The following is a 15,070-nucleotide window of genomic DNA, read 5'->3' as shown; positions in this document are numbered from 1 at the left end:
TAGTTTTGGGTTCATTTCTGGGTTTTCTGTTCCTTTGATTTTTGTGCCAGTACCAAGCTCTTTTGATTACTACAGCTTCAAGTCCAGAATTGTGATGCCTCCAGCTTTGTTTCTTCTTTTCAAGATGGCTTTGGCCAAATCTTTGTTTCTCCTTTTCAAGATGGCTTTGGCTATTCAGAGTCTTTGGTGGTTCCATACAAATTTTAGAACTGTTTGTACTAGTTCTGTGAAAGATGCTGTTGGTACTTTGATATGGAATGCCTTAAATTTGTAGATTGATTTGGATAGTATAGATATTTTAACAATATTTGTTCTTCCAATCCATCAGCATGAACTGTCTTTTCATTTCTTTCTGTCATCTTCAATTCCTTTCATCAGTGTATTACAGTTTTCAGAGAACAGGTGTTTCATCTCTTTGATTAGATTTGTTCTTAGGTATCCTACTGTCTTGGGTGCAATTGTAAGTGGGATTGTTTCCTTAATTCCCCTTTCTGCTTTTTTATTGTTGGTGTATAGAAATACAACAGATTTCTGTACATTGATTTTTATATCCTGTAACTTTGCTGAATTTGTATATCAGTTCTAGCACTTTTTTGGTTGGGGTCTTTCAGATTTTCTGTTTAAAGTATCATGTCATCTGCTAAGAGTGAAAGTTTGGCTTCTTCCTTGCCAATCTGGATTCCTTGTATATATTTTTGTTGTCTGCTTGCTGAGGCTAGGACTTCTAATGCTATGTTAAATAACAGTGGTTAGAGTGGGTAACCCTGTCTTGTTCCTGAGCATAGAGGGAAAAGCTCTCACTTTTTTTCCCCCATTCTTCATAGATGGTCTTTATTATGTTGAGGTATGTTCCCTCTAAACCTACTTGGTTGAGGTTTTTTTTTTTTTTTTTTTTAAAGATTTTATTTATTTATTTGACAGAGAGATCACAAGCAGGCAGAGAGGCAGGCAGAGAGAGAGGAGGAAGCAGGCTCCCTGCTGAGCAGAGAGCCCGATTCGGGGCTCGATCCCAGGACTCTGAGCTGAAGGCAGCGGCTTAACCCACTGAGCCACCCAGGCGCCCCTTGGTTGAGGGTTTTTGTCATGAATCACTGTTGTACTTTGTCTTTCTGTATTTATTGAAATGATCATATGGTTCTTATTCTTTCTTTAATAATGTGTTTTATCACATTGATTATAGAAGTTGAACCACATTTGCAGCCCAGGAATAAATCTCACTTGATCATGTTGAATGAGTTTTTTAATGTATTGTTGGATTCAGTTTGTTAAGATTTTGTTGAGGATTTTTGCATCTATGTTCATCAGGGATGTTGGTGTATCGTGCTCTCTGTCTCTCTCTTTTGGTATCTTTATCTGGTTTTGCTGTTAGGGTAATGTTGGCCTCAAAGAATGAATTTCCTTTTCTATTTTTAAAAATAGTTGGAGAAGAGTAAGTATTAACTCATCTTTAAATTTGTGGTAGAATTTAACTGTGAAGCTCCCTGGTTCTGAACTTTTGTTCATTGGGAATTTTTTAAAACTTAAAAATCAGTTAATTAACATATAGTGTATTATTAGTTTCAGAGGTAGAATTCAGTGATTCATCAGTTGCATAGAACACCCAGTGCTCATTCTATCAAGTCCCCTCCTTAAAGCCCATCACCCAATTACCCTAACATCCCTCTCCCCTCCAGCAACCCTCAGTTTGTTTCTTATAGTTAAGAGTCATTTATGATTTGTCTCTCTCTCTCTGATTTCATCTTATTTTATTTTTCCCTCCCTTCTCCTATGTTCCCTTGTTTTGTTTCTTAAATTCCACATATGAATAAAATCATATGGTATTTGTCTTTCTCTGATACACTTATTTCACTTAGCATAATACCCTCTAGTTCCATCCACATAATTGCAAAATGGTAAGATTTCATGCTTTTTGATGGCTGAATAATATTCCACTATAGATATATAGATCACATCTTCTTTATCCATTCATCTGTCGATGGATGTCTCAGCTCTTTCCATAGTTTGGCTACTGTAGACATTGCTGCTATAAACATTGGGGTGCATGTGCCCTTTGAATTACTATGTTTGTATCCTTTTGGATAAATACCTAGTAGTGCAATTGCTGGGTCCTATGGTGGCTGTATTTTTTTTTTAATTTTTTTATTTTTTTCAGCATAACAGTATTCATTATTTTTGCACCACACCCAGTGCTCCATGCAATCCGTGCCCTCTACAATACCCACCACCTGGTGCCCCCAACCTCCCACCCCCCACCCCTTCAAAATTCTCAGATCGTTTTTCAGAGTCCATAGTCTCTCATGGTTCACCTCCCCTTCCAATTTCCCTCAACTCCCTTCTCCTCTCCATCTCCCCTTGTCCTCCATGCTATTTGTTATGCTCCACAAATAAGTGAAACCATATGATAATTGACTCTCTCTGCTTGACTCATTTCACTCAGCATAATCTCTTCCAGTCCCGTCCATGTTGCTACAAAACTTGGGGATTCATCCTTTCTTTCTTTCTTTTTTTTTTTTTTTACAGCTTTATAAACATATATTTTTATCCCCAGGGGTACAGGTCTGCGAATCGCCAGGTTTACACACTTCACAACACTCACCATAGCACATACCCTCCCCGATATCCATAACCCCACCCCCTCTCCCAACCCCCTCCCCCCATCAACCCTCAGTTTGTTTTGTGAGATTAAGAGTCACTTACAGACACATGAAAAAGTGCTCCATATCACTCGGCATCAGGGAAATACAAATCAAAACCACCATGAGATATCACCTCACACCAGTCAGAATGGCTAAAATGAACAAGTCAGGAAATGACAGATGCTGGCGAGGATGCGGAGAAAGGGGAACCCTCCTACACTGTTGGTGGGAATGCAAGCTGGTGCAACCACTCTGGAAAACAGCATGGAGGTTCCTCAAAATGTTGAAAATAGAACTACCCTATGACCCTGCAATTGCACTGCTGGGTATTTACCCTAAAGATACAAACATAGGGATCCGAAGGGGCACGTGCACCCGAATGTTTATAGCAGCAATGTCTACAATAGCCAAACTATGGAAAGAACCTAGATGTCCATCTACAGACGAATGGATAAAGAAGATGTGGTATATATACACAATGGAATACTATGCAGCCATCAAAAGAAATGAAATCTTGCCATTTGTGACGACGTGGATGGAACTAGAGGGTATCATGCTTAGCGAAATAAGTCAATCGGAGAAAGACAACTATCATATGATCTCCCTGATATGAGGGAGAGGAGATGCAACATGGGGGGTCGAGGGGGTAGGAGAAGAGTAAATGAAACAAGATGGGATTGGGAGGGAGACAAACCATAGGTGGCTGTATTTTTAACTTTTCGAGGAGCCCCCCCCTGCTGTTTTCCAGATTTGCTGCACCAGCTTGCATTCCCACCAACAGTGTAAGAGGGTTTCCTTTTCTCTGCCTCCTTGCTAGTATCTGTTATTTCCTGACTTGTTAATTTTAGCCAATCTGACTGGTGTGAAGTGGTATCTCATTGTGATTTTGATCTGTTGAGAGTTTTTTGATTACTGATTCAGTTTCTTTGCTGGTTATTAGTCTGTTCAAGTTTTCCATTTCTTGTCTTTTCAGTTTTGGTATTTTATATATTTCTAGGAATTTATCCATTTCTTCTAGACCGTTCAATTTGTTGGGCTATAGTTATTTTCATAACATTCTCTTATGGGATTGTATTTCTTATGATATGTGGTGTTGGCTGTTATTTCTCCCCTATTTGTGATTTTATTTATTTGATTCCTTTCTCTTTTTTCTAGATAAGCATAGCTAGAGAGCTATACATTTTAAAGAACTCCTGGTTTCATTGATCTGTTCTATTGTTTTTGTAGTTTCTGTATCATTTATTTCTACTCTCATCTTAAATATTTCTTTCCTTCTGCTGGCTTTAGGTTTTGTTTGTTGTTTTCTAGCTCCTCTAGATGAAAGGTTAGGATTTTTTTTTTTTTTTTTTAGCTTTTTCTTGCTCCTTGAGGTAGGCCTGTATTTCTGTATATTTGCCTCTTAGGACCGCCTTTGCTGCATCCCAAAGGTTTTGACCATTTTGGTTTCATTTTCATTTGTTTCTATGTCCTTTTTAATTTCTTCTTTGACTTCTGGTTGATCCATTCATTGTTTTGTAGCATTTTTTTTCAACTTCCATGTGTTTCTGGTCTTTCCAGACTTTTTCTTGTGGTTGACTTCTAGTTTCATAGTATTGTGGTCAGAAAAGTTGCATGGTATGACTTAGATCTTGAATTCTCCAGGCCTGATTTGTGACCTAGTATGTGATCTACTCTAGAGAAGGTTCCCTGTTCACTTGAAAAGAATGTGTATTCTTCTGTTTTAGGATAAAATATTCTGAATGTATCTATTAAATCCATTTGTTCCATTGTGTCATTCAAAGTTGTTGTTTTCTTATTGACTTTCTGTTTTGATGATCTGTCCATCACTGTAAGTAGGGTAGTAAAGTCTCCTACTATTATTGTATTATTACTGATTAGTTCCTTTATGTTCATTATCAACTGTTTAATGTATTTGGGTGCTCCCATTTGGGGTATACAAGTATTTAAAATTGTTATATCTTCTTGTTGGATCATTCCCTTTATTATCATATAGTGTCCTTCTAAATCAATTTTTAATCAATTTTTAGTCTTTCTTTTAAATCTGTTTCACTCAATATAATTGCTACTCTAGCTCTCTTTTGACATCCATTTGAACGACACATGTTTCTCTATCCTCTCACTTTCAATCTCAGGTGTGTTAGATCTAAAATGGGTCTCTCTTTTTTAAAAAAAGAGAGGAATGAGCGAGAGAGAGCATGGTGGGCAGAGGGAGAGGGAAAGGCAGGCTCCGCACTGAGCAGGGACACCAATGCAGGGCTCAATCCCAGGACCCTGGGATCATGACCTGAGCCAAAGGCAGATGCTTAATGGACTGAGCCATGCTGGCGCCCCTAAGATGGGTCTCTTGTAGTAGCATATAGATGGTCTTATTTTTCTTAACCCATTTTGTCACCCTGTGTCTTTGTTGTTGTTGTTTTTATTGACATTCCAGTCAGTTAACATACACTGTAATGTTAGTTTCAGGTGAACAATATAGTGATTCAACAATTCAATATACCTCCCAGTGCTCATCACAACAAATGGCCTCCTTAATCCTAATCATGTATTTAACCCATCTCCCACCCACCTCCCCTCTGGTAGCCATAGTTTTTTCTCTGTAGTTAAGACCTGTTTCTTGGTTTGCCTCTCCGTCTTTATCCCCCTTTACTCCTTTGCTTTCTTTCTTGAATTCCACAGATGAGTGAGATCATATGGTATTTGTCTTTCTTTGGCTGACTTACTTTGCTTCACATAATACTCTCTAGCTCCATCTATGTTCATCTATATCTTGCAAATGGCAAGATTTCATTCTTTTTATGCCTGAGTAATATTCCATTATATATATACCACTTCCTCAAGAGTCTATTTTGTTTTTTTCTGATTTAAAATACTTCATTATTGCAAAAAAAAAAAAAAGCTCTTCTAAAGGTGTTGTTCTTAAGTTCTTTTTAAAAATTTTTATTTTATTGGGGTGGCTCAGTGGGTTAAAGCCTCTGCTTTCGGCTCGGGTCGTGATCCTGGGGTCCTGGGATCGAGCCCCACGTCGGGCTCTCTGCTCGGCAGGGAGCCTGCTTCCTCCTCTCTCTCTCTCTGCCTGCCTCTCTGCCTACTTGTGATCTCTGTCAAATAAATAAATAAAGTATTTAAAAAAATTTTTTATTTTATTTTTTCAGTGTTCCAAGATTCATTGTTTAAGAGTCTATTTTAATAATTCTTGCAGAGCTTGTTTAGTGGTCATGACATCCTTTAATTTTCATTTCTCTGGGTAGGTCTTTTTCTCTCCTTCTGTTCTGAATGATAGTCTTGCTAGATAGGGTATTCTTGGCTGCAGATCTTTTCCACTTAGCACTTTGAGTATATCATGGCTTGCAAAGTTTCTGTTGAAAAATGTCCTGATAGTCTTATTGATTTTCTCTTCTAAGTTATTGGCTTCTTTTGTCTTGCTGCTTTGAAAATTTTTTCTTTATAATATATTTTGTGAATTTAATTACTGTATGTCTTGGTTGGATCTGCTCTTACTGATTTTGAAGGGAGTTCTCTGTATCTCCTGGACTGCATATCTGTTCTCATCCCCAGATTAGGGAAGTTTTCAGCTATTATTTCTTTAAATAAAATTTCTGCCCCCTTCTCTCTCTCTTTCTGTTCTGGGACTCCTATAATACGAATGTTACTACATTGATGCTGTCACTGAGTTCCCTAAGTCTGTTTTCATTTTGCACAATACTTTTCTTTCTCTTTTGTTCAGCTTATTGGCTTTCCATTACTCTATCTTCTAGGTCACTAATTCATTCTTTTGCATCTTTTAGCCTGCTGTTCATTCCATCAAACATGTTTTCATTTCATTTATTATGCCCTTTATCTCTGCTATGTTTTTCCTTATCTCTGTGTTAAAGGTCTCATTCATGTCTTTCAGTCTTTTCTCAAGTCCAGTGAGTTCCTTAGAATCATTGCTTTAAATTTTTGGTCAGACATGTTACTTTTATCTGTTTTGCTTAGATCTCTGCCTTGGCCTTGGCCTGTTCTTTCATTTGTGATAAATTTCTCTGTCTCCTCATTTTGTCTGCCTCTCTGTGTGTGTTTCTGTCATGAAAGTCAGGAGAATATCTTATGTGTGTTGCTTACACCCGTGTTGCTTACACCCTGCTGTTGTGTTTGAATCACTTTTCCTTTTATTTTATTTATTTTTTTTAAAAATTTGTCAGAAAGAGAGAGAGAGAGCGAGCACAGGCAGACAGAGTGGCAGGCAGAGGCAGAGGGAGAAGCAGGCTCCCCACAGAACAAGGAGCCTGATGTGGGACTCGATCCCAGGACGCTGGGATCATGACCTGAGCCGAAGGCAGCCGCTTAACCAACTGAGCCACCCAGGAGTCCCGAATCACTTTTCCTTTTAGAGTGGTCATTTGCAGTGGCCCTCTGCCTGTTGGCTGTTGTGGGCTGTGCTTGCTCTCTGTGGTGTTAATAGGACCCAGGAAGGCCAGCTCTGATGGAGTGTGCCTGCTGGGGAACTTAGGAGCGGGGCTGCAGTGTTAGCAAAACTTGCACTGGGCCACTGGTCCTATGTTGGCCCCACCCCCTGAAGCACTGCAGTAGCTGGTGGTTGTTTGCTGGAGCTGCTGGGGCCGTGAGACTGGCTGCAGAACACGAGAATGGCTGAGTGCAGCTGGGGCCGGTGCATGGTGCTGCTTGGGGGTGCATGGCTAGGGGTCATGTGGCTTTAACAATATTTCCCCTCGGGGCACCTGGGTGGCTCAGTTGTTAAGTGTCTGCCTTCAGCTCAGGTCATGATCCCAGGACCCTGGGATTGAGCCCTGCATCAGACTCCCTACTCGGTCAGAAGCCTGCTTCTCCCTCTCCCACTCCCCCTGCTTGTGTTCCCTCTCTCACTGTGTCTCTGTCAAATAAATAAATAAAATCTTTTTTAAAAATTAAAAAAAAATTTCCTCTGAGCCCATGGTCAAAGCTAGCTGGCTTAGTGTGGGCTAGTCCTCAGGAGAATTTGTAGGCATGGCACACTGCTAATGGGTTAAGTAGGAAGTGTCTGTGCAGCCCCAATCTCCCACAGTTGGCTCTGTATTCATGCTGGGGGCTCAGGAGAGGGAAATAGTGCCTGCCAACTCCCTCATTTTTGAAGTCCCCTAACATGCTCCAAAATCATTATGAACAAATCTCCCATTTGCCCCCAGTGTTGTGTATACTGCCATTTTTGTGTTCCCTTTCTGTGTGGGCTGCTGTCTCCTCAAAGCCAGCTATCACTTGCCCTCTGGGCTCACCCAGTGCTGTGTCAGCTGACTTTTAAAGCACCAGACTTCAAGTCCCACTGGTATTATAAACTTACAGAATCCAGCCCTTCTGGTTTTCAAGCTGAAGTGTTATGGAGATCAGTCTTTCCTGTGTAAGCTCCTGGTGTGAGGGCCCATTTCCCTGCTCTCTCCACTTTTCTGAACATCCTCACCTTTCAGATGCAGTCTTGTCTCTATATTTAGTTGTGGAATTTTTTTCTGCCAATCTTCAGATCTCTCTGCCAGTCTTGGATGTGGGTGATAGCTAGTTGAAAACAATGGAGGAGGTGAACTCAGGATCCTCCTACTTCACTATCTTCCCAAGTCTCTAGTCAGAATGATTTACTTTTAAAACAAGACATAAGAGGGGCACCTGGGTGGCTCAATTGGTTAAACATCTGCCTTGGGCTCAGGTCATGATCCCAGGGTCTTGGGATTGAATCCCACATCAGGCTTCCTGCTCAGTGGGGAGGGTGCTTCTCCCTCTCTCCCCTCCTCGTGCTCTATCTCTCACTCTCTCTCTCTCTCTCTTTCAAATAAATAATCATCAAAAAAAAGTAAAAAAAAAAATTAAAAAAAGACAGAAAGTGGTGATTCAAAGGAATGCATTCCTTGTGGCAAAATATCAAAGTCTTAACATATGGCCAGAGGAAATAATTGAGTGTGATGTCCTCCCAGTCCTTTAAATAATGTGCCCAGTCAGTGACCCTGAGATTTACATAGGCTGTGCTCAGTGCCCAGATTCATGAAGGACCTCCTCCTCAGGAAAAGTTTCTGATTTCAGGGCAGATGAACAGTAGCCTTTCAAACTAGACTTGAGCCCCGGGAAGAGACCTCTCAGTACCATGACCTGTTTTCCTTTTCTAGCCCTGTGCAGATTTCAGTCTTAGAGCAAAGAATAGAATGAGGCATAAGAATCATGCAGATGGGTGGTACAGAGACTAAGATGGGACTGGGGTGAACAGTGGTTGAAGAATAAGGAACCTCCTCCCAGGGACCTAACTACCTTGGGATGGTGGTTCCCCTCCCCCAAAGACTGATGTTTTCTGTGTTTTGCTTACAGGAAAGCTTCAGACAGAACTTGGTAAGTGACCCCTCTTCAGGTTATTTTTTCTTGTCCACCTTTTAGCATCTGATTTCTCATTTCCCAACCAGGTATGATGCCCAAGATGGAACCCTGCCACCATGTGGGTGGCAGGAGAAAGGGGAGAAGGGCAAGGGTGGGTGCAAAATGCAATGTGGGAGTAGGGAAGCAGCACTGACCTTCTGTTTTAATTCTGTTTTTCCATGGCTGCTTCAGACTGGAGAAGGGCTGAAGGCCAGGCTGGTGAGTGAAGCTCATCTCCCTCCCATTATCCTCTTTACATTTCAACATCAGAGTCACTCATTCTGACTAACGAACCATACTTCATTCTGGCTTCTTCTACAGGCAAATGGCATGTATTAATGTATGTCACTTACTAGAGGTTATATTCAAGTTTTGATTCCTATTAACTTTTATATTGTTTTGAGGTATAAGCATATTATAAACCATTGGTGCCAATTCTGGTTGCATATCAGAATCACCTAGATCCTTGTGGGTCTAGAATGGGGATGTTACTCTATATGAAAATATTTTTCCCTACCCCTTCCCCCTTCCCTACATAAAGCAAACAGTCTGATGTGTAGTTTACTTTGTATGGATTCTTACAAAAGGTGAATTTCAGCTTTGTGCACAAGCATTTTCGTTTCTGTAAATGATGTCTACAGTCTTGTGCTGTTCCTTGCTTTTCTCACTCATCGCTGTGTTTTGGTATCTATCCCTGCTACCATATCTGGTCTGGGTCTCCTTGCTGCAGTGTACTCCATGTTAGCCAGCCATGTTCTTCAAATAGATATCCAGCCTGCCTCTAACTCCACAGCACCACACACAACACTGGATGAACAGCCTCAAATCTGTCACCTTCAGGCTTTATGTGGGGATTTCTCTGGGATGTATACCCAGGGAGGGAGTTGCTGGCCTGTAGGGGATATGTCAGTAAGTGGGAGAGAGGGATCCCCCAGAGGCAGTGCCATCATCCTGCCATTAGCAGTGCATGGAGACTCCATGTGCCCACATCCCATATAAGCCACTTTCTGAGTTAGCCACTCGATGGGGATGAGTGATTACTCATTGTTCTTTCAGTCTGTTCTCCTCTGAACACTAAGTTTGGGCATCTCTTCATATGCCAGATGACTTTTGGGGCTTCCTCTCTTAAATATTGCCAATTCTTATCCTTTGGCCATTTTTTAAAAAAAGCAGACTCCATGCCCCCATGTGGAGCCCAATGCAGGGCTCAAACTCATGAACCTGAGATCAAGACCTGAGCTGAGATCAAAAGTCAGAAGCTTAACTAAGTGAGCCACCCAGGTGCCCCTTTTGGCTGTTTTTAGTATGAGGTTGCTATCTTTCTTTTATCGATTCAAGGGGACATGACATATATATGTACATAATGACAATATATAGTGTCATATATGTCATATATATTGACATATATATAGACATACATAAATACACACCAACAAAGTCTCAAAAACACAAGTCATTAGGTAAAAATTTAATGAATTCGATTTTATCAAAATTAATGGTTTCTTTTCAGTGGGAAACCAAGGATGTAGTTAATAGCAGGTGACAGACTAGAAGAAGGAATTCACAGTGTTTAATACCAGTGAGGGATTAATATCCTTATACAGATACATATGCATCAAATTTGTACCTTATGGCATATGTTTTTGAAGTTCTGTTGAAGAAAACCTTCCTAACACGTAGGTCATAAAGATAATCTCTTCCACTTTCTTCTGTTCACTTTACATGTCTTATGTGTATGTCTTTAAATCATCTGAAATTTGTCATCTTATTTGGTGCCAGGTGAGAATACAGCTGTTTTTCTTCATATAGTGAGTCAGTTTTCCCAGTGCCATCTACTACACCGACCTTGATTTCCCCATCGATGTGGGTATTGCCTTTAGTTCATATTTGGTTCTCATGTGTAGATGGGTCTATCGGTCCACCACCTATTACTTCATTGTTTTCACTGTTAGGGCTTTTATAGTACCCAAAAGTACAAGTTATCCTGCATTTCTGCTTCCTTTTAAAAACGAATGGATCTTTTTAGGTCCATTTTAAATTTTAGAATACGTTTACAAAATTCCTTTTAAAAAATCCAAAAGCAGTTTTGCATGGGATTCCTTTGAATTTACAGATGAATTTAGAAAGAATCAACATCTTGGGCACCTGGGTGGCTCAGTGGGTTAAGCCGCTGCCTTCGGCTCAGGTCATGATCTCAGGGTCCTGGGATCGAGTCCCGCATCGGGCTCTCTGCTCAGCAGGGAGCCTGCTTCCTCCTCTCTCTCTCTCTGCTTGCCTCTCTGTCTACTTGTGATCTCTCTCTGTCAAATAAATAAATAAAATCTTTAAAAAAAAAAGAAAGAATCAACATCTTTATAGAATTGAGTTATTCTATGCAAGAGCTATATGTTTTTAAAAGTTCTACTAGTTATTCTGATGTAGACCCAGGGTTTAAGGGCTCTGCTGTAAATTTACGGAGCTCTGAAAACTTCTTTTACTTTTGCTATTTTGTGACTTGTTGATCTCTTTGTTATAAAGTGGAATAAGATAAAATAAAACAGAAATCCATCCAGAATGGTTTATGTTAAGAAAGGAGGCAAAACAGGGTACCTAAAGGACATTTTAGGACAGGAGCCATGCTCAGCCAGACTTCCTCAGACTGAACCTGCTGGTCAGAGATTAAAACTTCTTGTGCAACCTTAAAGGCATCCCAATAACCTGCCTTGGTTCTCTTTGCCCACATGCTTTGTTCTCCTGCCTTTTTCAGTAGGTTAGATTGCATGCAGATTTGGTATAACCCAGCACTGACACTAGCCCTTACCTAATCCTGAATTCCCAGAGAAATGCCATTGTGAGCCCAGACCATTCCGGACTCCAGCTAGCTGTCATGGGGGGAATGAGATCATTGGGTTTGTAGCATCCTTCATGCATTTTGAACCTCCCTCAAGGTTGCAGAGTTACTGACCCAGATCTTTGAGTCTCTTTTTTTCTTTCTGTTTGGTTTCAGAGTGGAGAGCAGCCCAGCAATATGCAGGTAACTGAAGTCAAGGAACTGTGACCTTGTGACTGGGGTTTGTTGGATCTTAAACAGAAGGGAGGTGGAAAGATCTGAGATTGGAGGAAGGATCTGTCCAGGAGTCAAGTATGGAGCCTACACACACAAACACAGAAGCCCACTTTTGCACATACACAACACAACATGTATGCCTACCGTATACACATACATACTTGCACGCACACATCTGATTATACTCACACATGCACTTTTTTGTGTGCACACATATTCTAAAAGCACATTATTTTCTGGGTTTTACTAGGTTTGTTTCCATCTGGTAGGAAGACTGTTAGGGCTAGTTTGTAGGAACCTCTCATTGGACAGAAGAGATCCTTGGGGTTCCCATCTATCAAGTGGGTGTGCTTTGAAGGGTGGGGTATTGGAGAGCAGGGCACTGGACTGGATGATCTCAGAGGTCCCTTTCAGTTTTAAAATCCTAACATTGCTATAAAACTGAGGCTCAGAGCTCACATGATGATCTCAAGGTCACATTGGGTGGTGCCATCAGTGAGGAGTTGAAGCCTGGAGCCCCTTCCCGTTGGCCAGGAATTGGGGGGAAAGGAGCCCGCCTCCATCCCCACGAATCTACCTTGTTTTCTATGTCTGCTCTCCATGGCACCTAGTATGGCAGTTAGGAAACTTCCAGTTCAGGAAAGAAATAGGATTCTTCCAATGGCTTTGAAGTGCTCAGAAGCACCTTGTGAGCTGCTTTGGTACACAGGGGTGGTTTCAGGAGTGGGAGTGACCAGCAGGAGCGCTAGAGGTTTACCTGTCGGGAAGGGGCAGGCAGGGCCCAGAACCGCCCTTCCCAGGCACTAATTCTGCGCCCCTGCACAGTGAACGTAACCCTTGATCCGGCCTCCGCGCACCGCAGCCTGGAAGTCTCCCAGGATGGCAAGAGCGTGTCCTCCTGCAGAGCAGAGCTCAGCCCCGTGGTGGGGGACCCCCAGCGGTTCTCTGAGCAGACGTGTGTGCTGAGCTGTCAGCGCTTCTCTGCTGGCTGCCACTACTGGGAAGTGCATGTGGGCAGGCGCAGCCGCTGGTTCCTGGGTGTGTGTCTGGCCTCCGTGCCGCGCACGGGGCAGGTGCACCTAAGCCCAGCCAACGGCTACTGGGTGCTGGGGCTGTGGAACCGCTGTGAGTACTTCATCCTGGACCCACATCGCATTGCGCTCACCCTGCGTGTGCCGCCGCGGCGTGTGGGCATCTTCCTGGATTGGGAGGCAGGAAAACTGTCCTTCTTCAACGTGTCAGACGGCTCCCACATCTTCACCTTCACAGACACCTTCTCAGGGACGCTCTGTGCGTATTTCAGACCCAGAGCTCACGACGGTAGTGAACACCCAGATCCCCTCACCATCTGCCCATTGCCTGTCAGAAGGACACGCAGCCTTGAAGAGGATGAGCTTGATACCTGGTTACAGCCCTATGAGCCCTCGGATCCCACCCTGGGCCTGTGGTGAGGCACTCTCTTGCCTGCTCTGGCAAGGTTTTTTGGCCGCTTCCCGGATCCCTGGCTGGGATTTGCTCTCCCACTTCCTCTAGAGTGGAGGAAACATCACCAAAATGTCAGCAAAGGCTAAAGACTGCACAGCAGAGGGAAAAAAAAGAGGAAACTTTGCCTATAGGTGTATGCATATATATTATATGATTTTCTTTAATGAGTAGAGGGAATTCCAAAGCTCATTTGTGTGTATGGTAGGAGTAAGCAAAGAAGAAGCAATAAGTTCATGTTGTTGGGAGCCACAGTGTGTACTGTGGGAGACCAGAAAGAAACTAGAATAGGGGAGAGATGGTGGGAAACCTTACTAGACTGGATAAGAGTTATCAGTTAACCTGCGTTTTTTAAATACTTTTTTTTAATCTGTTTTTTTTCTTTTTTTTAAATTAAATTTAATTTTTTCAGTGTTCCAAGATTCATTGTTTGTGCACCACACCCAGTGCTCCATGCAATATTTATATGTATTCTAGCTCCAAAATGTCTGGAAGCAATGACACCTCATAAGTAGTGAGTTCACTTAGGGCTTAGATCCCCGTTTTAAATGTCATTTCCCACTGAGATGAACTTGGAGAAATGGCTGATTCCAGGGCTGGAGCAGAGAAGTTCCAGGGTTGGAACATCTTATGTTCAGATGTGCTCCGAAACTGATGGGGCCACAGCAACCAGGTGAACTTTAAAATGAATCATGACAAGGATGAATAATAAGAATTGATTAACAAGGGATTGGGCAAATAAGAAAATTCCCTATGTCTGCCGAGAGGTTTTTCAGTCAGAAATGAAATACAGAACTACAGAAAGTGGAAAGAAGAAAATGAAAGAGTAACTCTGTGAACTCATGGTTTTTACAATGTATGGGTAGATGGAGCACATGCACACACCTGAAAAATAGGTAGATAGATTTATGTGTGCACACATAAGGTTCCTGGCTCTGTCAGTTTTGACAGCGTAAGAACAATAACACTCCAGTACCAATGAACACAATTAGCATCCAGAACTGAGTTGTTTTTTTTCTTTCAAAGATTTTATTTATTTATTTGAGAGACAGAGATCACAAGTAGGCAGAGAGGCAGACAGAGAGAGGGGGAGGAAGCAGGCCTCCTGCTGAGCAGAGAGCCGGATGAGATGCGAGATGCAGGGCTCAGATGCTCAGGACCCTGAGATCATGACCTGAGTGGAAGGCAGAGGCTTTAACCCACTGAGCCACCCAGGCACCCCCAGAACTGAGTTTTTATTACTATTTTCCACTAAAAGGAACCAAGCCTCCTTTGAGAAGTGGTTGACTCCAGGGCTGAGTCAGGAAAAATACAAGATAGGTGTGATATTATGATTAATGCAAAGTATATGGTCGTCCACCTAGATTCTGACACAGAACTCTAAAAACCCTTAAAATTTCCTAAGTGGTGAGAGCTATCAGGATGTCTTTTGATATTCATAACAAGCCCCTTTCAACCACACCTCACTTATGTTAATGAAATGACTTCTGGAAAGCCCCCTAAGGGGGAGCTGGTTTTCTGGGGAACCAAGTATGTGATT

The 15,070-nt window shown here is 42.0% G+C and overlaps 1 protein-coding gene across 2 annotated transcripts in view; it reads left to right on the top strand.

Moving 5' to 3' along the window:
* BTNL9 (butyrophilin like 9) overlaps window positions 1-13,946 on the top strand; it is a 32,615-nt gene extending 18,669 nt beyond the window's left edge. The window contains exons 8-11 of one of the 2 annotated variants that reach the window (XR_007127569.1): window positions 8,958-8,978; window positions 9,195-9,221; window positions 11,989-12,015; window positions 12,874-12,904. Coding sequence is in view for 1 of the 2 variants with exons in the window: in XM_047730687.1 (XP_047586643.1) it covers window positions 8,958-8,978; window positions 9,195-9,221; window positions 11,989-12,015; window positions 12,874-13,499 (701 nt within the window). In the remaining variant the exon portion in view is untranslated. Of the gene's footprint in view, window positions 1-8,957; window positions 8,979-9,194; window positions 9,222-11,988; window positions 12,016-12,873 lie in introns of both variants that reach the window. The other variant, XM_047730687.1, reaches the window with a different exon arrangement.
* Window positions 13,947-15,070: the final 1,124 nt, after the last annotated feature.

This window comes from Lutra lutra, chromosome 5, assembly GCF_902655055.1.
Source record: "Lutra lutra chromosome 5, mLutLut1.2, whole genome shotgun sequence".
NCBI lineage: Eukaryota > Metazoa > Chordata > Mammalia > Carnivora > Mustelidae > Lutra > Lutra lutra.
This window is presented reverse-complemented; position numbering and strand designations above follow the sequence as displayed.